Source organism: Sapajus apella, unplaced genomic scaffold, assembly GCF_009761245.1.
Source record: "Sapajus apella isolate SASKATOON/1434 unplaced genomic scaffold, GSC_monkey_1.0 scaffold41, whole genome shotgun sequence".
Lineage (NCBI taxonomy): Eukaryota > Metazoa > Chordata > Mammalia > Primates > Cebidae > Sapajus > Sapajus apella.
The window spans coordinates 19,068,390-19,092,162 of record NW_022436981.1 but is presented as its reverse complement, the minus strand read 5'-3'; the positions used below and the strand labels follow the sequence as shown (position 1 = coordinate 19,092,162).

Sequence of the window (23,773 nt, the reverse complement as noted above, 5' to 3'; positions counted from 1 at the left end):
TCTGCCAATATCTACTGCATTTTAGCAATCTCATTTCCTCAACCCATTGACATATGTTGCTGGTTGGTAACAAAACTCCATCTCAGAAATGTCAAACTTAATGAATACAGCAAAATCACGGGAAACAAGGTTATCCTGTGAGCTATCCAAGGTCCTGCGCCCTGAGTGTTCTGATTCATCAGCACAGCTGAAATCATGGAGGCTTGCTGGCATTTCTTTATAGCCAGTCAGTGCCCCTGAGTTCCACTGCCTTAACAGAACATTTTTAAGAGTCATTTCAGTGTCAAAATGCCCTCCTTCCAGAGAAAACTAACCAGGCTTAAAGTAGGAATGGTGAAATGGATCTAACTTTCTAAATTTTTAATTTGTGAAAAATCGAACTACAATCAAATATTTAAAGAATTAAACATCTTTTGCAAATAGAATCCAAGTTGTTTATAACTGTACTGTGACACTTACAACCTAAATATAGAAAATAGCAATGGTGATCCAAGAATGATGAAGCATGTTGGAACAATTACAGTTTTCTCACCTAAAGTGAGGAGAGCCTATTAACTTGGAGGTAACTCATTTAATTTTGTTTCTAATACCGACAATGTAACATCTATCATATGAATGAATTGCAGAAATGTAACTTCAGAGATTCATTTGCAGGCTCTGAGAATTGAGTAAGAAAAATAAGGAAAATTAAAAATATTGCTTGACACGAAAACCACTTGGCCTGCTAGACACATAAGCACCCCAACTTTCTTACAATTAGTGTTTCATAGTATATAATCATTCCATCTTTTAAATGTTAACCTATCATTATGTTTTAAATAAATTCCTTTTAGATATTATGTGGTTTCTTCTGTTATTTAGTTTGTGTCTACCTTTTAATTGGAGTTTTTAAAATCATATTTAATGTAATTTTTATATGTGTGGCTTTAAATACACCATTTAGCTATTTGTTTTCTATTTGTTGTATCTGTACTTTGTTTATTTTTCTTTTTTGTTTTCTTTTGGAATAAGTAATTTTTGTTTTCCATATCATATCCTACCAAAGAGGCTGCCAGATTTTGTAAGATATAACACCAATCTCCCTGTTAAATTGCATCGAGAGGCAAGTTTGCAGTTTGATCCAATGGTAGATACCACAGAGAATGGCAATGGCTGTGGCATGGTATGATGTGAAAAGATGAATTAGGGCAGTCAATTCCATGTTCTATTGTAGGAATCTGAGTGAGAAAATACCGAGAGAATTTTTCATTGAACAATAGGTGTTGAAGATGAAATGTCATAATATATACATAGAGACCAATGATGCTGTATTTTGTCACTCGCATGCCAACATTGCAAGTGATTTGAAACTGAACATGCTGAAATATTTGTGATAGAAAGAGAAGAAAAAGTGATAGGAGAAGGATAAAGGACAGGTACTATGAAAGGAAGTCAGCCATTCCTGGGTAGCTAGACTTTGTTTCCCTTTTAATGCTTCTCAGTCCCAATTCCAGTCTGTGTATGCAAACAGTGAATATAGTTTTCTTAAATTAACTCAAATGACCCTTTGTTCCTCAAACTAAATTAGTCTGACTGCATATTGACATTTATAATATTGTATCATGTTGCTGCATTTATTTAGTACTTGGTAATATCACTGAAAAAGCAGAAGAAATGGAACTCTTGTTTCCTATGTTTTTGAACTGGTACAGAAAAAGAAATTAACAAGAAAAATGGTTTTAAGCGTATATTTTATTATGGTTAATATATAACCATATAGTTGTTTAACTGGTTACTATAAATACTAATATATTTAATTGTATTTTAAAAAGTGATATAATGCAGGTTTTTTCTGACACAAATCTGTTGGAATACTTAAAACTGCCTCTTTTATCAGCCTGTAAAATTTTCTTTTACGTTCATTTTTTAAATATCAGCCTGTGTTTAAATGGATGACTGATTATGTAGCTATGAATCAAAATAATTTGTTTTCTTTGAATCACTTGGATATAAAAAGCAATTAAGTAATTTGCCTCATCTGTTAACTGCCTGGAATAAATTTGATCATTGAAGCTCCATTTTACTTTGAGATTGGTCATCACATTAATTCATTTGCTTTCCAGATCATTTCAATTTTTCCTATTCAAACATTTAAATACCTTAAAACAACAGCAACATTAGCAACATCTCTACCTTCTCAGGGGATTTAGTAAAGTATTGCTCCCTTGATTCTTTCATTTGAACTAATTAATCAAGAAACTGGCATTTTTTTATGCACACATTATGTGAAATGGAGTTTTATGAGAAGCTTGAGATTAATTATTTTCTTTTTCTTTTTTTAACCTCCATTATGAGCGTATTCTTTAGACTACCATTGATTCTGATGTTTTTTACTTCATAAGAATTGCTCATCCATACTTATCTCATACTCTTTGCAGAATTTGAAGGTAAACACTGTGAAATTGATGTGAATGACTGCCTCTTCCTTCCCTGCCAGGGTTATGGTGACTGTGAAGCTATGGTCAACAATTTCAGGTACAGAAAACTAAAAAGTATCTAGATACATGTTTATGTGTCTAGATAATTCTAGGTATAGAATTTTAATAGATAAATTAAGCAACGTTTATGCTTACTGAAAACTTGCCATGCTGTAATTCATTTAAGCATTGATTTTATACATCTATACTAATGGAGTTACTAAATTTTATGTTTAAAAGGTGTATTTGCAGACCTGGGTTTTCTGGATCTTTATGTGAAATTGAAATTAATGAATGCTCCTCTGAACCTTGCAAAAATAATGGAACATGTGTGGATCTGACAAACAGGTTAGAAGCTACTTTTGATTAAATTTATTTGATATGTGAAATTCAACAAATAATAAAATGAGCACATATGTGCCTATTATATAACTAAGGTAACTGATCACTACTGATACATTTGTGCTTGTACCAGTACATCTTCATTTCAATCACCCAATCAATTATCTCAAAATTCTCAGATTTTTATTCACCACCCTTGCCATTAGTTTATAATTTTGTTTGTATGTATGCCTGAATAAAATGCTCTTTAGTTTCCATGTTAAATAGGTAAAATAATATTGTGTATAGTCTCCTGAAAATGTTGAACATAATATTTGTAATTCCTGTTGATGCATGTATCTGTTGCTCATTTTATAGAATATTTCATCTTCAAAATATGCCAACATTTATCTATCATTCTACTGGTTATAGATATTCGGGCTATTTACTTCCTTTGTCTTACCTACAATGACATTAAAGTTTTCAAATATTTCTCTAAGTACACAAGCACTAGTACTATCCTAGGTTACATACCTAGAAATAGACTTGTTGAATTATTGTGTAAACATTGTCACATTTACTAAATCACAATTATTTTTTAATTTCATTTGGAAAATACAATTTCTGCACTCTTAAAAACAGTGAAAAACTGTTTTTATTGGCATTATTAGAATATTTTAGGCTTTGTGTAGAATTGTATCATATCGTAGTCTCCCTGCATTCTTATGATAAAATGAATTTGAATAATTTTATATACATTTTGAGATATTTAATTTTGCCTTTCTAGAAATGACTAAATATGGCATCTGCCATATATATATAGGTAGAGAAAGAGAGGTGTGGGGGGCCAGAGAGAGAGATCTCACATGTGATGTTTGATCCCTGTGACCATATGTTCTCATTTTTCAACTCCTACTTATGAATGAGAACATGCGGTGTTTTGTTTTCTGTTTCTGTGTTTGTTTGCTGAGAATAATGGTTTCCAGCATCATCCATGTCCCTGCAAAGGACATGAACTCATTCTATTTTATGACTGCATAGTATTTCATGGTGTGCATGTGCCACATTTTCTTTATCCAGTCTAACATTGATGGGCATATGGGTTAGTTTCAAATCTTTGCTATTGTGAATAGTACTGTAATAAATATACATGTGGATGTTTCTTTATAATAGAATGAGTTATAATCATTTGGGTATATACACTGTCATGAGATTGCTGGGTCATATGATATTTCTAGTTCCAGATCCTTGAGGAATCGCCACACTGTCTTCCGCAATGGTTGAACTAATTTATACTCCCATCAACAGTGTAAAAATGTTCCTATTTCTCAACATACTCACCAGCATCTGTTTCCTGACTGTTTAATGATCTCTATTCTAACTGGCTTGAAATGTTATCTCATTGTGGTTTTGATTTGCATTTCTCAAATACCTAATGATGATGAGCTCTTTTTCATGTTTGTTGGCTGCATAAATGTCTTCTTTTGAAAAGTGTCTGTTTATATCCTTCACCTACATTTTGAAGGGGTTGTTTTTTTTTTTGTTTTTTTTTTTTCTCGTACATTTGTTTATGTTCCTTGTAGATTCTAGGTATTAGCCCTTTGTCAGATAGACAGATTGCAAAAATTTTCTCCCCTTCTGTAGGTTGCCTGTTCAATCTGTTGATAGTTTCTTTTGTTGTACATAAGCTTTTTAGTTTAATTAGAACCAATTCGTCAATTTTGGCTTTTGTTGCCATTGCTTTTGGTGTTAATCATGAATTCTTTGCCCATGCCTATGTTCTGAATGGTATTGCCTAGATTTTCTTCTAGGGTTTTTATGGTTTTAAGTCTTATGTTTAAATCTTTAATCTATCTTGGTTAATTTTTGTATAAGGTGTAAGCAAGGGGTCCAGTTTTACTTTTCTGCATATGACTAGCCAGTTTTCCCAGCACCATTTATTAAATAGGGAATCATTTTCCCAATTGCTTGTTTTTGTCAAGTTTGGCAAAGATCAGATGGTTGTAGATGTGTTATTTCTGAGGCATCTTTTCCTTTCCATGGGTCTATATATCTGTTTTAGTACTAGTACCATGCTCTTTTGGTTACTGTAGCCTTGTATTATAGTTTGAAGTCAGGTAATATGATGCCTCCAGATATGTTCTTTTTGCTTAGAGTTGTCTTGGCTATATGGGCTCTTTTTTGGTTCCATGTGAAATTTAAAGTAGGTTTTTCTAATTTAAATGGGAACTTGATGGGAATAGTGTTGAATCTATAATTTACTTTGGGCAGTATGGCCATTTTTACAATATTGATTCTTTCTATCCATGAACATAAAATGCTTTTTCGTTTGTTTGTATCTTCTCTTATTTTCTTGAGCAGAGCCTTGTAGTTCTCCTTGAAGGGGTTCTTCAAATCCCTTGTAAGCTGTGTTCCTAGGTACTTTATTCTCTTTGTAGCAATTGTGAATGGGAGTTCACTCCGGATTTGGCTCTCTGTTTGTCTATTATTGATGTATAGGAATGCTTGTGATATTTGAACATTGATTTTGTATACTAACACTGCTCAAGTTGCTTATCAGCTTAAGGAGATTTGGGGCTGAGACAATAGGGTTTTCTAAATATATAATAATGTTTTCTGCAATCAGAGACAATTTGATTTCTTCTCTTCCTATTTGAATACTCTTTATTTCTTTCCGTTGCCTGATTGCCCTGGCCAGAACTTCCAATACCATGTTAAGAGTAGTGAGTGAGGGCATCCTTGTCTTGTGCCATTTTTCAAAGGGAATGCTTCCAGCTATTACCCATTTAGTATATTTGCTGTGGGTTTGTCATGAACAGCTCTTATTATTTTGAGATATGTTTCATGAATACCTGTTTTACTGAGTGTTTTTAGTATAAAGAGGCATTGAATTTTATCAAAGGCCTTTTCTGCATCTATTGAGATTATCATGTGGTTTTTGTCATTGGTTCTGTTTATGTGATGGATTATGTTTATTGATTTGTATATGTTGAACCAGTCTTGCATCCCGGGGATGAAGCTGACTTGATCATGGTGGATAAGCTGTTTAATGTGCGGCTGGATTCAGTTTGTCAGTATTTTTTTGAGGATTTTTGCACTGATGTTCATCAGGGTAATTGGCTTGAAATTCTCTTTTTTTGTTGTGTTTCTGCCAGGTTTTGGTATCAGGATGACGCTGGCCTCATAAAATGAGTTAGGGAAGAGTCACTATTTTTCTATTGTTTGGAATAGTTTCAGAAGGAATGGTACCAACTTGTCTTTGTACCCCTTACAGAATTTGTCCATGCATCTGTCTGGTCCTAGACTCTTTTCGGTTGGTAGGGTATTAATTACTGCCTTAATTTCAGAACTTGTTATTGGTCTATTCAGGGATTTGACTTCTTCCTGGTTTAGTCTTGGGAGGGTGTATGTGTCCAGGAATTTATCCATTTCTTCTAGATTTTCTCATTTAATTGGGTAGAGGTATGTATAGTATTCTTGGGTGGTAGTTTGTGTTTATGTGGAATCAGTGGTGATCTCCTCTTTATTATTTTTTATTGTGTCTATTTGATTCTTCTTTCTTTTCTCCTTTATTGTTCTGGCTATCAGGCTATTTTGTTAATCTTTTCAAAAAACCAGCTCCTGGATTCATTGATTTTTTGAAGGGTTTTTCATGTATCTACCTCAGTCTGTGCTGATCTTAGTTATTTCTTTTCTTCTGCTAGCTTTTGAATTTGTTTGCTCTTGCTTCTCTAGTTATTTTCATTGTGAAGGTAGGGAGTCAATTTTAGATCTTTCCCACTTTCTCCTATGGACAGTTAGTGCTATAAATTTTTCTCTAAACACTGCTTTAGTGGTGTCCCAGAGATTTTGTTAGGTCTTGTCTTTGATATCATTGGTTTCAAATAATTTATTTATTTCTGCCTTAATTTCATTATTTTCCCAGTAGTCATTGAGGAACAGGTTGTTCAGTTTCCATGTAGTTGTGCAGTTTTGAGTGAGTTCCTTAATCCTGAGTTCTAATTTGATTGCACTGTGGTCTGAGAGATGGTTGTTATGATTTCCATTCTTTTGCATTTATTAAGGAGTGTTTTACTTCCAATTATGTCCAATTTTGAATAAGTGCTACATGGTGCTGAGAAGAATGTATATTCTGTGGATTTGGTGTGGGGAGTTCTGGAGATGTCTATTAGGTCTGCTTGGTCCAGAGCTGAGTTCAAGTTCTAAATATCCTTGTTAATTTTCTGTCTCATTGATCTATATAATATTGACAGTGTGGTGTTATATTCTCTCACTATTATTGTGTGGGAGCTTATGTCTCTAAGAACTTGCTTTATGAATCTGAGTGCTCCTGTATTGGGCACATATATATTTAGGATAGTTAGCTCTTCTTGTTGCATTGATCTCTTTACCATTATGTAATGCCCCTCTTTGCCTTTTCTGATGTGTGTTGGTTTAAAATGCTTTTTATCACAGACCAGGATTGCAATCACTGCTTTTTTTTTTCTTTCCATTTTCTTGGTAAATATTCTTCCATTCCTTTATTTTGAACCAATATGTGTCTTTGTACATGATATATGTCTCCTGAATACAGCACACCAATGGGTCTTGACTATCCAATTTGCCAGCCTGTACCTTTTAATTGGGGCATTTAGACCATTTAAATTTAAGATTAATATTGTTATAGGTGAATTTCATCCTGTCATTCTGATGCTAGCTGGTTATTTTGCCCATTAGTTGAGGTAGTTTCTTCATAATGTCAATGGTCTTTACATTTTGCATTGTTTTTGCAGTGGATGGTACAGGTTTTTCCTTTCCATATTTAGTGCTTCCTTCAGGAGCTCTTGTAAGACAGGCCTGGTGGTGACAAATTCCCTCAGCATTTTTTTGTCTGTAAAGGATTCTATTTATTCTTCACTTATGAAACTTAGTTTGGCTGGGTATGAAATTCTGGGTTCAAAATTATTTGTTTTAAGAATGTTAAATCACCACCCCTGTAACTTTCAATACTTACTTTCTTCTTTTTGTAACTATATTTTAAGTTCTGGAGTACATGTGCAGATCTTGCAGGATTGTTGCATAGATACACACCTGCCACGGTGGTTTGCTGCCCCCATCGCCCTGTCACCTACCTCAGGCATTTCTTCCAATGTTACCCCTCCCAAAGGTCCCCACCCCCACTGTCCCTCCACCAGTGTGTGATGTTCCCCTCCCTATGTGCATGTGTTCTCATTGCTCAACACCTACCTAAGAGGGAGAATATGAGATGTTTGGTTTTCTGTTCTTGTGTCAGTTTGCTGAGAATTATGATTTTCAGATTGATCCTTGTCCCTACAAAGGACATGAACTCATCCTTTTTTATGGCTGCATAGTATTCCATGGTGTATATGTGCCACATCTTCTTTATCCAATCTATCATTGATTGGCATTTGGGTTGGTTCCAGGTCTTTGCTATTGTAAACAGTGCCGCAATGAACATACCTGTGCATGTGTCTTTATTGTAGAATGATTTATAATCCTTTGGTTATATACCCAGTAATGGAATTGCTGAGCCAAGTGGAATTTCTGTATCTAGATCCTTGAGGAATCACCTCATGTCTTCCACAATGGTTGAAATGATTTACACTCCCACCAACAGTGTAAAGGTATTACTATTTCTCCACATCCTCTCCAGCATCTGTTGTCTCCTGATTTTTTAATGAGTGCCATTCTAACTGGTGTGAGATGGTATCTCAATGTGGTTTTGATTTACATTTCTCTAATGACAAGAGAAGATGATCATTTTTTCATATGTTTGTTGGCTGCATAAATGTCTTCTTTTGAAGAGTGTCTCTTCATATCCTTTGCCCACTTTTAAATGGGCTTGTTTGTCTTTTTCTTGTAAATCTCCTTTAGTTCTTTGTAGATTCTAGCTGTTAGCCATTTGTCAGATGGGTAGCTTGCAAAAATTTCCCATTCTGTGGGTTGCCAGTTCACTCTAATGATTGTTTCTTTTGCTGTGCAGAAGCTCTTAAGTTTAATTAGATCCCATTTGTCTATTTTGTCTTTTGCTGCCTATGCTTTTGGTGTTTTAGTCATGAAGTCCTTACCTATGCCTCCACAGCCAATATCACACTGAATGAGCAAAAACTGGAAGCATTCCCTTTGAAAACTGGTCCTATGCAAGGGTGTCCTCTCTCACCATTCCTAGTCAACATAGTACTGGAAATTATAGCCAGAGCAATCAGGCAGGAAAAAAGAAATAAAGGGTATTCAATTATGAAAAGAGGAAGTCAAATTGTCTCTATTTGCAGACAACATGATTGTATATTTAGAAGACCCCATCATCTCAGCCCCAAATCTCCTTAAGATGATAAGCAAATTCAACAAAGCCTCAGGATACGAAATCAGTAGTCAAAAATCACAAGCATTCCTATAAATCAATTATAGACAAACACAGAGCCAAATCATGAGTGAACTCCCATTCACAATTGCCACAAACAGAATAAAATACCTAGGAATACAACTAACAAAGGATGTGAAGGACCTCTTCAAGGAGAACTACAAACCACTGCTCAAGGAAATAAGAGAGGACACAAACAGATGGAAAAACATTCCATGCTTATGGTTAAGAAGAATCAGTATCATGAAAATGGCCACAGTGCCCAAAGTAATTTATGGATTCAGTGCTATCCCTATCAAGCTACCATTGACCTTCTTCACAGAACTGGAAAAAACCACCTTAAACTTCACATGGAACCAAAAAAGAGACCACGTATCTGAGACAATCCTAAGCAGAAAGAACAAAGCTGGAGGCATCACGCTGCCTGACTTCAAACTATACTACAAGGCTATAGTAATCAAAACAGCATGGTACTGGTACCAAAATAGAGATATAGATCAGTGGAACAGAACAGAGGTCTTAGAAGTAATGCCGCGCATCTACAATCATCTGATCTGTGACAAACCTGACAAAAACAAGCAGTGGGGAAAGGATTCCCTGTTTAATAAGCAGTGTTGGGAAAACTGGCTAGCCATGTGTGCCAAAAGCTGAACCAGGACCCCTTTCTTTCACCTTACACAAAAATTAACTCCAGATGGATCAAAGATTTAAACATGAGATCTAACACCATAAAAACCCTGGAAGAAAACCTAGGCAATACCATTCAGGACATAGGCATAGGCAAGAGCTTTCAGTTCTTTCAAGGGAATACCAATCACTGCAAATACCATGGGAATACAGATTTGCCATCAGTTTAAAATCTTGATAGGTCTAAAGGCACATGGCAAGATCTTCCAATTGGATTTTCCTCCATAATAGCTCTTACTCCATTAAAATTGTGTCTGTTACTAAATATGTCAACTGCTCTGTATATTAAAGAACAATAGGTGAAAAAAAAGAGAAGATGTATTTGTGGTTTCATCTGAACAGACCTCAATAATCTTGTATTTGTACTAGTGGATCAGTGGCATTTCAAACATAAGTATACTTTCAGAAGCAGTATTCAGTAACTCCCAAAAGGTCTAAATATCTTTCTTTCACCAGTAAACAGTCATTCTGGTAAATAGCTTCAGATACACCTGAGGAAGCCTTCAGAAAGATACATCTGACTACATTAGAGATTTCTCTTCAGAGAGCAAATCCTAACCTTCCTTTGAGTGACTGAGTCTGTGACATAACTTAGGTCTTGGAATTGTGTAAGAGGTGGAGAATCAAATTGAATTGTGTCTCTGTCCTCCAGAGTATACATTTTGTTCTATATACCTGAGTCAGGACCATAAATAAACTGTTAATCTATTTCATTTCTAAAACCACCATCACTTAGCCTCTGTCATAAATATCTTTGAATCAGTCCAATGATATCCACTCTGTTTCTCTGATTTATATGCTTATTTGCTCATTTTGCATCTGATTGTCAATCATATCCACCAGTCTTTATGTATTCTTAGATCTATTTTAATTATTATCATGAAACCTATTTCTATGGCAACATCCAGCACTGTCATCTCCAGGCTATAAAAGACTGCCATCACAGAGCTCATGAAGAACACCAGTGCTCCCTCACCAACTCAGTTTTAATCTTTGGTAAATGCAGGACTCTCTGGGGTAAATGGAATTTCTTCCTAGGAGATTGGAAGGGCCTCCCTATACTCCCTGAGATTAGAAATTAGGGGTAAATGATAATTCATACATAATAGGTATATTCAAACATTTCCATAACAGAGTCTATAAATTGTTACCTCTAATATATACCACGAAACCTCTGAAATTTCTACATTATTAACTTAAGCTTTGTCTTTAAACAGCCTAGTTAACACTGTACCCAGATACTCATATCAACTTTTTAAGTCTTCTCTCTTTACCCCATCAAAAAATTCAACTTACACAAGTCACATGTATTCTACTTTTGTCTGACTAGTGTAGATTTAATTTGACACATATTCTTCAGGTTTGTGACAATATGGATTCATGGGGTTATATCTCTTTCAATGTATAGGCTATCTGCTGACAGAGTGTTTTTCTTTTCCTCTTTTTTTTTTTTTTCCGTCATCAGCAATGGTGAAAGCTAATTCTTTTTATGGACTGGAACCAATGAGAAATGTTGGGGAATGCACTTCAAAAAAATAAGCAAAAACGAAAAAACTGGCAGGTCATAAGACAACTCTTCCAGCTGATGTTAGAGGGTTTTTTGTTTTGGTTTGGTTTGGTATGGTTTGGTTTTAGATAGAATTTTGCTCTTGTGGCCCAGGCTGGAGTGCAATGGCGTCATCTAAGCTCACCACACCGCCTCCTTGGTTCAAGCGGTTCTCCTGCCTCAGCCTCCCGAGTAGCTGGGATTACAGGCATTCACCGCCATGCCCAGCTAATTTTGTATCTTTAGTAGAGATAGGTTTCTCCATTTTGGTCAGCCTGGTCACAAACTCCCAACCAACCTCAGGTGATCTGCCTGCCTCAGCCTTCCAAAGTGCTTGGATTACAGGCATGACCCACCGCACCCGGCCAAGGAAGGTTTTTATAAAGTGAACAAGTTCCCTAAGACATAGGAGAGATATTGCCTCTATTATTAAGGGAAATTAAAGTAAATTTAGAGCCAAGTTCTTTAGGTATAACTGTCTTGGGTCTACAGTAGATCTAAACTCCTTGACATTTATAATATAAATTGTGTTGGTTTGGCTGTTGTCACTTTGAAAAGAAACTGAAAACAATGGTTAAAAATAACAATCATTTATTATTATTTCACATCTTCCATATCTGTGTTATTCTGTAATTTGACTAATATGGGATGGATTCATCTCTGTTTCTCTGCAACACAGATGTGATGTGGAGCGTTTTTGTGGGTCTCTCCCTGTGTCAACTGTAATGGCTCTCCTAATGTCTCTCATCCTCTTTGGACTAGCATGTTCTTCTCAAGGAGTGTCAGAGTTTCAAGAGACTAGCAGAAACATGCAAAGGCTCTTCAGTCATAGGCTTTAAAGTAGTAGCACCCTTCCACTTTTACTTCTAGATCACTGTCCAAAAAAAAAGGAATTATGGGCAAGCTTTAAAGTATGGGGCAAACAACACAACACAAAGCAAAACAAAGCCAACAAACAAAACCCATTCTCTGTCCATGTTTGAAGTCCTGGCCAGGAAGAAGAGTGGCAAAGAACTAAAGGAAAAACTGCAGTCAACCCCATAGCCTTTCATCTTTTCAGACTGCAGTCGGGCATTTGGGGCCATAGGAGATTTCCTCTGACCTGTATTTGAGGTAACTGTGTAGAAGCCTTCGAAAACTGTCCACTAAGTATTGGCTTGGTATAAGCTTAAGAGGATATAAGAAAAATAGAGAAACAATATGAACAAGTAACTTAAGGGAGAGGAAAAATAAGTGAACAGCAAGCAAAGTAAGGAAACCTGAAATAAAGTGAGATTTTTAAATATGTTTCCAAGGAAAATTTTATACACTGCTCATGGAAAGGTGAAGAGCTATTTTCGAAAAAGTGTTTTTAAATGTTAATGTTTTCATGCCCTAGAGAAAATCTTGCCTATATGTTTATAAGGATGTATGAACAAGGTATGCAATATCTTTATATTGGTAAACATTAGAAAACAATCAAAACAAATACAGTGTGACATAATCATAAGCAACTATACATTACTTACTGTGAATAAATTATAGAAATGTATATCACTTAAATATTAAAATGTATGATTGAGTAAAAAAATAAGTCTCCGAATAATATGATATGTTAACTCATATTTAGTGAAGTATTACAACATATTTTGAAAAATACATACCATCTTTTTTTTATTGTACTTTAGGTTCTGGGGTACATGTGCAGCTTATGCAGGATTGATACATAGGTACATTCATGGCAACGTGGTTTGCTGCCTCCATCCCCCCATCACCTGTACCTGCAATTTCTCCCCACGTTATCCCTCCCCACCCTCCCTCCCACTTTCCCTCCCTCTCACTGTCCCTCCCTCCCACTAGCCACACCTCAACGGACCCTGGTGTGTGGGTGTGTGATGCTCCCCTCTTAAGGGTAGTGATTTTCTCCTGGTAGAGAGGAATGGAAGATAATTAATTGAATGAATGCACAGGAGTTTCATACATATATATGTGTATGAAATATATATATGTGTGTGCATACATATTATGACAGATCTCAGATATATGTATTATATATATATATATATATATATATGAAAGATCAAATATGTTTTGTGTGTTTTCCTTAAGAAATTTTCAGCCACATGAAATACTAAGATGAGTTAAATATGGGTGATGGGCATACAGGTGTTGATTATTTTATTCCTAGAAAATTACCTGGTGTAAATTATTAAAATAAAAGCCATTTTCAATGAATTAAAATCTTTCAAAGATTAAAAATCAATAAGCTGCTGAAAATGAGGCAGTCACATCTGATTCTTATCTCTTCTTGAAGAAAGTTTTATTTTATAAAACAGTTTTCATCTGTTGATAAAGTACTCATTAAAAATATTGTAAGTGATCTACCAACTCAAAACCAAAAATTTTATAGTTAGTACAAAGTAAATTAAACTGTAGACACATAAACACAAAAACATATTAAAAACAGTAGTTACTACATATATGCCTCATGGTTGCATTCATGTTTTTAATCTATTCTCTCTTATGGTTATTGAAACTGTGGCCTGCAACAATTAAGACTTACCTCTAATAACATGATTTAAAGATAAGTTTGCTGAGATATAATGGCACACCAATGACAGCCCCAAAATATACAAATCCATTGCAAAAGTGAACACTGGAATTGACATTTTTTCTGACAATTGATAGCATATATTATCCAGTACAACTAATGTCTTTTCAAGTCATTGCCACTAGTTCACTTAGGTCACTCTCAATAGTATCCATCTATTGAAAATTTACTACTAAATAGAATTAACCAGAATAATTACAGTAACAGTGGCTAGTCCATTGAAGGAAAATATGAGAAGAAAATTTTACAGGTACTTGGCTGATGTGATTATCATAGCCAGATCATTATTAACAAGCATATTGTGATCATTTAGTTTATGATATTCATGAGTTTAGTAATTCTTCACTGTTACAAATTTAAAAGTGATTGGTTGATATGCATTTAACCAAAAGAAAAATATCTGTATACTCTTCTGTAATTGTTGCCTAGAAACAGTCATCGATCCAAATAATGTTAATTGTACCAGAGATTTTACTATAACACCACAATTTCAAATGAAATTTATGCTGCATGCAATTATAATAAAAACATATGAAGACATATTGCAAGTATAATAATGTATACATATATTTATATATAACATAATAATGACATGTTGCAAATATGAAATAGATTATTCATGTCCTAAATAACTGTCATTAATTGTAAAGAACTGTGGTTCATGAATGCTGGTATAATATCTCAAGAAAAAAGTAGAAATGCTTTAAAATATATTATAAATTCTTTCAAGATTTGAATTGCTTTATAGCATAGGCTGAAAAGTCCTTATCAGAAAGTTTCACCAGTGACACTTTTTAATATAGTTTTATTTTCTTCTTTTGAATATAAACTTTTAAAAAATATCTGCTGAAAGAAGTATGATCTAATATTGCAAATACATTTTTAAATCAAAACTCTCATGTAAAAAATTCTATGCTATATTTGGATTTTGTAATACCATTGAATCTATTTAATAATTATATTTTAAAATTCTTCAGAAGCATAAAAACAATGCAACTACTTATTAATTCCTCTCTCATTTTGGAATAAAAGAAAAACTATAAAACAATAAAGTAAATAAAATGTAAGGATGGCTAATTTGGGGGCTATAAATTCTTGTGATTACCTTTCATTTTTCCATCTTTTTGTATTTTGGCAATATCATTTTATGCAAATTATAGTTACTCTTCCTTATCTCTATTTTAATATGTTGAATTTTCTTCAGAAGTCACTGTTAAAGTGCATCTTAGTGATTGAAAAAGTATCTTGAACATTTACTTGAAAAATTTTAGGCCACTATCAAAAATAATATTAATTTTAATTTCAATACTTTGACAATGTAAGTTTAATTCTGCTAGAACTTTTGAAGTCAAAGATTTTCATTTAAATGAGATATTTATATTTCATCAAAATAGGTATTTCATGGTCTTAATTGTTCTGTCAAGATGGAAGCTATTACTACATATGTATATTTTAAAAGCTATTAAGATTGAGTTTTATCAAAGGAAGATATGTTTTAGGGGCCTTTAATATAAAACCCAATACTTGCTATATATTTGACTAGATCACTTAAGACATTACTAAAATTAAGGTTCACTTTTAATTTTTCTCTAGCCTCATTAGAGGTGGTCAGCATAAAGGGATCTTGAGCAGTACTGAAAGGAAAATTATACCAAAGGTGAACAAATTTCATAGTATAGCCAGAGGTCAATAGGAGGGAAAATTTGGTGAAGATACTTTCAGACATACTCTATGTACTTTTATTTTTTTTAATGTTTTAAAGGACCAATGTTAAGTACAGAGTAAAAAAGTCCTGAATGCTCAGCTTTGTGCTTGCCTTTCTTATTAGAGACAGGCAGCAGGAAGAGAGCGGGGGGCAAGAAGTGGCAGGTTGAGGGAGGAAAGGAGAAAGAGAAAATAAAAACATTTAAATTCTTCTGGGAAAGGGGAGACTCAAGGATTAAAGGTAGATGCTGTGTTCTAGAGTAAAATATTATTTTCACACACATTTGCCTTCATATTGTTTAGCATGGTGGAAAATAAGAAATATAAGTTGAATATTTTCTGTAAACAATTTGTTTCAGCAGGGCGGCTGCTAATAGTGGGTCTTTTTTTTTTTTTTTTTTTTTTCCTTTTCATCTCTACAAAATTTTAGATGCCATTCAGAAAACTTCCAAATGGACTCTAGAATCCCAGGGCCTTTTGGCATCGTTGTTATAGCAGGGACGCCAACATTCCAGTTGATCAAGCATCTGTGGTTCAACAGATTCTTGAAATTTAATAATGCTTGGAATGAATTTTATGTAAAAGTAAAGCATATTTTTGCAATGTTGAAAACTTCAGATTTCAGGAGTAGTTTAGAAAGTGAGAAAACTTAATAATGGGCTTGATTGAAAGCAAAAAGGAAACAAAGGTTATTGAAGTAGAAGCGAAGCATTCCTGGAAGAAAGGATTATTATGATTCATATCATTAAAAATAATTCTTCACATAGTTATCTGTATCCCAAAAACTTCAGAAAAATAAACCTCCATAAGACCTGAGATAGTTTATGTATGTGTATTTACTGTGTGACATCACTTTCAAAATCAGAAGGGTAAGTTATGTATTTGAGATTCATAAACAAGTTACAGGAAATTTTTGGGAAGCCTTATTTTAAATAAGGGCAAATACATTTGAAAGATGGACATGGAAGCAAAAAAATGAATATAACATTTACTAAAAATTATCAAGGGTTCAAAAAGAAAAATTCAAAAGGAAATTATAATTGAAAAAACAGGAATTCTGGGTGGGTGAGAAAATCCGAATCTCTTCATGTATCTTTAAGATAACTATACAGACAAAGAAAAATTAACACCCAACAAAACCTACATCTTCATTATGACAAAAAGACAGTTCACAAAAATTTCACATTAGCTTATGAAACAAGTAAGTATGTTTAAGATAATGAAAGTCAGGTTTCTCACTATTTAGAAAAGGAATTTCAGATAAAGAAATAGACTGGATTAAAATGAACCCTATTGTGTTAAATTATGATTGGAGTGTTTGGTAGGATCTCATGCAGTCATTTGTATGTGTTTCCAACACACACATACACAAACATGCACAAAATTACAGAAGGAGACTATGTATACAAAAACACAGTTATATACATACAACTATATGTGTACATATATATGACCATGTATCCATACATATAACTATATTTATACATATATATGGTGATGTACATATCAGTGATTTAATTTCTAAGTAATATCCTTCACTTAAAGAAACAAGGCCACCTGCAAAAAAGTGGCTGATGCCAGATGTAGGACAGAGAATGTATTAAGATAGACTTGGAACATCTTGTGCTCCAAAGTGGGAATGTTCCAAGAATGGTGAAGATGTGTCAAAAGAAAAGAGAAGCCAGATTAAGAGGTTCCCTTAGCCAAATCTCAGACAAATTAACATTAAAACAAATGACAATCATTATATATTTGATCCATTGAGAAAATAAAAATCCATGAGTCCATAGTGATACAAAATAGTTGAATAAAAAATGAATAAATGAAGAAAATGTTTCTAAAAGTAGAATGTCAACTAGTAAATGAAGAACAAAGGTGTTAGAAAAGCGCCATTTGGCAAATAGCATGGAGAAAATGGACTCAAACAAGAATCACTAATGAAGAGCATCTCCTGTTTTAAGTTGGTTCAGATTTCCAGATTTTAGGGCGCTTGGGTGCTGACTGATCATGAAGCCACTAAAGAATCATTTGCATTAATAGAAAACAAACTTTGGGTGGCAAAAGACAAGGCATGTTAAGATTTTTCTGATTTTCAAAATGAGAGAATTCTATAAATTAAATGAGTAAACTATTATTTAGAAAAATTTGAAACAATCTGGTAATTATCATAAATCACTGAAAAAGCAAAATATCCCAAAATAATTTTCTAGTATTCAATATTTCAAACTAGAAAGTAGATTCTGAAGCTTCTACACATGTAATAGAACTGCCATGTGTACATGAAATACGTTAAGTTGAAAGTCGTTTTTATAGTAATACAACATTTTAAAATTTGTCAATATGAAAAAAATTATTTCTTAAGATTCTTTTCACTGCTACTTCTATTAATCCTGTGTTCATTTCCTGTCTATTCTGTTATTCCTTGGAATCGTCATTAATTCAGTGAGAACACAAAATAGCAATCAAAGATGGTCTTACCAACTAACATTGCTTGATTTTAGTAAAGCATTTAATAGATTGATTATATTACTTCTCACTAGATGGGGAGATACTCACAAAATGGATAAGATGAAGGAAAAAAGTCTAACTATTTGAACAAAAATTCAAAAAGTTAGTAATTGGATTAGTGCTATTCTAAAAAAATGATTATAGTCAATTCCCTAGTCACATGAAGAGCTCTTAGGAAATACTGTTTTTGTTTACCCAGTATGCCATTGCACATCAAATTTTAATGCCTTGTGCCCAACTGATACAAAGAATCCTTACTCTATTAATTTTATTTTTAATTTATAAATAATGTAATATGTTATTTTATTGTGTTGTTTTGATACCTAAATACATTGTATCATTATGCTATATAATATATTACAGTACATTTGTTCATTCGTTTGTAGTGAACAAATCAGGATAATTAGCATACTCTAATTTTTGAGTGGTGTAAACACTCAAAATTTTCTTTTCTAGCTACTTTGAATACACAATATCTTATTGTTTACTATAGTCATTGTACTGTTCAATAGGACGCCAAATTTACTCTTTCTTTTTAATTGTAACTTTCTTTGTACCCATCAATCAACCTTTCCTATCTCCTCTCCTCTACTGCCTGGTTTATTTTACTTAAGGGATGAATGAAAAAAAAATATGTGCTATATATAAACAATGAAATACTCTTCAGCCATAAAAAAAGAATGAGGTCCTGTTATTTGTAGTGACATACATGAACCTGAAAGACATTATTATAAATTCAATATACCTGGCACAGAAAGACAAATACTACATGTTTTCACTCATATACGGAATTTTAAAACACTTACCCCACTTTCTTTATTGATACTAAGTAAGTGCTTTCACAAAGCCTGTCTCTATTGACATGTATTTACTGTAATGTTTACATGTCTGTATTTCTATCCTGTTCCTGAGACTTTGAAAAGCAAGCTCAAGTTTCATTTACACTTGAATATGGGTACATGACTAATGTTGGACAATTAATATGGGTTGAAGAAGTAAAAGAGGAGCATGGGGGATGTTAGACTTCTGTGGTCATAAAATGATGAATGATGTTAATTAGGAAGAGTTTCCTCAGAAAATCTAAATAAAAACCTGGCTCAAAAACATTTTAAGAAAAGTTGCTGAAGCTTCTTTATCTAGACTTCTAAAAGGAAAATCTATGAAGAGATATTTTTGCTAAGTATACAATTTCTATCAGTTTAATTTCTCTTTTGGAAATTGTTTCTATATTTTGATATTAGTATTTATTAGGTTATGGTAATTACCCAACACATCCTTTTTCTTTTTTTTTTTTTTTTCATTTAATATCAGGTAATGGAATTTTACTTTTATTATCTGATAAGACACTCAGAAAGGACTTCTAGAGCATATTTAAGTCAAAATCAATAATTGGGTTTTAAATTGTTAAGAGTCAGACTGCCTGAATTCACCTTCCTGCTCTACCATATATGACCTGCTCTACCATATATATTGTATGATCTCACACATTCTTTTTCAAAATTTCACGCACAACATTTGAGCAGAACAAAATTTTGAAAGGGGAATTGCTATATTTTTTCAAAGAAAAAATGAAATATATAATTTCAATTAAGTCAAATTTCTTCAATTTATAATATAAATATGAATCATATATAATCAATGATTATCATTGTTACATAGCTATTTCTTATTTTTCTACTTTTCTCCAGATTTTTATGTAATTGTGAACCTGGGTACTATGGACCATTCTGTGAACTTGATGTAAATGAATGTAAAACATCACCTTGTCTAGATGGAGAAAATTGTGTCTATAGAACTGATGGATACAACTGCCTCTGTGCCCCTGGTTATACAGGTAAACCCATATCTGCCACATGTGCAGCAACATATTGCTGTCTGTAAGCAAATGGCAACCTCATATTTATACTCCAACCTGAAATAACTTGCCAGATGCAAACAGGTGAAAAAATGCCAAGAGATACTTTGTCTCTTGTAAAATAAATTAATAACTAAAATTATGTATTTCACGTTCAATTTATTACATTCTGAGATTAGATTTTAAGTTATCTTACATTTTTATCTTTTTTATAGCTTTAGTATGTTTGCATGGCTATGTTATAGGTAAAAGTATTTCCGTATGGATAACCTAATAGAAATAACATTATTATAGGTTATACACTGTCACTTCTAAAATACATTTAGCATTTAAAACATCTACATAAAAAAGAGAGCCCTTGTGAATTTAAAATGTAAGCAAAGAAAGATTGGCATTAGCTGTCAATATCAATTATTTAACAATATAAATTTTAATTCAACATAAAGGCAAAAGTCATCTAGGAACTTAAAGAAGGTAGAGGCATTAGGCTTCTAAATTTCTGGTGAGAAATTGCATTTACAAAATACCAAAAGCTACATTGTTTTAGTTTTGGCATATTAGTATTAATATGGGTCTAACAGTAATATAGTTTCTGTGTTATTTTGTTTCATATTTTTTCACACAATTCCCACAGAGATTAAAATAATATATTTAAATCTCAAATCCAGTTTATTAACATCTGATTTGTGCAGCACTAAAATCATATGGATTTCTGTCTTGAGTGATAAGTAGTTAAATACATCTAATATTAGGTTCTCTGCCAGCAGGGGTTAAAAAAATACTAGACAAATGGTAATTATATTGGCAAGCAAAAATGGTAAAGAACTAGAAGTATTTCCAGAGAATAAGTAATCAAAATCTAGGAGAAAATTATGTGACCTTAAAAAGAAATATGCAGGTGTCTTTCCTGAGAAACCTTGATGGCTTCAGAGGTTATCTTGATAACAAATCTTATATACACAAAAACTATCAGATTAAGTTAGATACTTCCTAAAAAATTTTCATTATCTACAAAGTCTATTACAAATAATACAAAAGAAACATTAAATTTCTGCTATAAAACGTTATACTTTCTAAGTTTCACATTGCCTATTATCTTCAAAATTATGGAGATATCAATGTAGAACCATATCCACTTAGCAATACTATTCACCTTCTTGTTACTGCCGCTGATAGTGTTAAAATAAGAAACAACACACTGAGCCTAACATGACTGAGAAACACTTTTTGTCAAGTTGTTATAACACCTTGCTCTGATATTTTAAACGTATCTTAACATTTGAAAGATTAACATGTTCTCTATTTTTCTTTTGGTAATTTCTCTAATTTCATTTCAAAATATGGTACTTCGCATTGTTTTAAGATGATGTTATCTAGGATATTACCTGTGGCACATGATTGAAGATGTTTTAATATATGTTTGCATATTAGTACAGCTATAAGTAAAAAAAAAAAAAAAAAAAAAAAACTCAGTTAATTATTGGCCTTAATAACGAGGGTTCATTTTTTCTTACATAATAGAAATTCTGTAGGTAAACAGCTACTGGTATTGGTCCAGTGAGTTGACAGTACCAGACTGGGATTATGGTTTTCTTAGTCTTTAATTCATGATTATAGGCTCATGCATTCAGAATTGCTGCTGCGATGACTTAAGTCATTGTTTCTACACTTGAGTCAAGGGAGAAGAGTGGTGCCAATGTATTTGAGTCTTTCTATAAGGAGAACCTTTTTAAAATAACAATCAAAACCTGCTAATATCTCCTTGAGCAAAACTGGCTCACATGTCCGTGTTTAGGTTAAGTGGAAGGTAAGAAATTAAAAGCGTATCTTTCAGAATTTACATTTGAAGACAGGAAGAAAAAATATTATGAAATATGGGTTACAGTTTGGTTTCAAACCAAGGAAGATATATGATTTGACATTCAAAAAGAAGTTATGCCCCTCAAGAGGGTTACATGTTTTGGTTTTTCGGTACATGCTCTTTTTACATTCAAATTGACCTTCTCTTTCTTACATGAACATATAAAACTTTTTGTTATTCTTATACACTTAAAACATTTATTTTTCTTGCCTCCTCTGGAAACATTTTCAAGATTCCTAAAGTATACTATTTTGTGAGATGTTTAAATCTGTTCATATTTATGTTATTCCATTTCAAGAAAGTAATGGCACTGCAAGGTTTCACTTAGAGAACCTTGAACTTTAAAACACAAGGACATTATACCTTTGTATGTTTTTCAAGATCATACATCTGGTAGTGACAGAGCCAGAACCAAAATACACATTCCTTTCTATCCCAGTTTTATTTCTACTCTAGTTTTGCTCCATCAAAGTAAAATTTGAATGAAATGGTGTTAGTGACATAGAAGAAAGAGAAAAGAACATTAAATACAATATTAAAAGTGTTAAAATCTGGTAACCAAATGTATTATTCAAAAAAATTTAGTTTTGCTTATACCTATGAATATACTTAACCAAGTTATTAAGGATATATATTTTTCAAGACTCTGACCAGGAAAGTTTATGATTCTTAATTCTCTAAATCAGAGCATTTTTTTGAAGAACACGTTAAACAATATGTACACAGGGTGTCATTGATTAACCCAATACTTCTTTATTCTGTGCTTTGTATTCTATTAGCTGTTGAGATTTTGTGATGATCAAGGCTGACATGGTTCTTATTCTTATGTAGATTTGTGGTATCTAGAATTGGAAAAAGATAATAAACTAACATTTGTAAAGTTGATTATTTAAAGCCATTCTATAATTTATCTAGGGTAGTAGTAATTAAACACTATCACAGATAGAGTCCAAATTTACACATGTAGTGATTTGACTGAATTTAACATACAGGAAGTACACAAGTGATGGCATATGATCAAAGGTTTACATTTTATCCTAGCAAAGAAAGAAATCGGTTGATCAGTATATTTGCAGTATCATGTCTTTCTTTCCTAAAGAATATTTGCTTATGAACTTGAGTTTTAATTTAATTATTAGTGATTTAAATTTAGGAAAGATACAAATAGTAAATTTATATGTTTTCTAAAATAGTCACTCATTTAGCAAGAAGTCTCTTCTTAACTAGACACAATCTATAGATAAAAGTTTATGAATTTATGCTTAAGGATTTTAAATATGAATACATGTAGTTATGTCTACATTTATATTTATATATATTTTAATATTTATATATCTACTAGAAAGTATAAATATTTTTTTAAATGCCGAAGTCTTGGAAATAGTAACTTTGATAACAGTGCCATCTAGAAAGAATATACAATTAAATAGTTCAGAGTAATAAAATATAATTATGTTTGCTTCAAAGCAATGCAAATTTTTTTCTTGGATATGTTTCATATACATAACAAACATATGACTATAATCAGTTATATTATTGTCTGCTTGAGATAATGAAGCTGTCTTCTGAATTTTTTTTAGCCAAATGCCCAAACTACATAAGAGGTAAAACAATCTGTTTTGAGTACATGTACATGTTTAAAACAGCATCGTTTGGTAAAACATGGGCAATTGGTCCACTGTACATTTTGGGTTATTGTGAGAAGATATTATTATCATACTGTTTTTGCTGCCTAAAATATTCCTTCTCTCCTATTGCTAGTACTGATCCTCATACCATAACTCAGATGCAACTTTCTCTAGGAATCTTTTCTTAGATTCTTGGCTTCTGTTATTTTCTTCTATAGCACCCATTTTATCCACCGAACTTATTATAGTTTTTGAG

At 32.7% G+C, this 23,773-nt stretch overlaps 1 protein-coding gene across 1 annotated transcript in view; it reads left to right on the top strand.

The window, feature by feature from the left end:
* The window catches only part of LOC116565901 (protein eyes shut homolog), a 774,713-nt gene that overhangs the window by 91,093 nt on the left and 659,847 nt on the right, over positions 1 to 23,773 (top strand). The window contains exons 4-6 of the mRNA XM_032299846.1: positions 2,418 to 2,514; positions 2,697 to 2,804; positions 19,862 to 20,007. Of these exons, the coding sequence (XP_032155737.1) occupies positions 2,418 to 2,514; positions 2,697 to 2,804; positions 19,862 to 20,007 (351 nt within the window). The remainder of the gene's footprint in view (positions 1 to 2,417; positions 2,515 to 2,696; positions 2,805 to 19,861; positions 20,008 to 23,773) is intronic.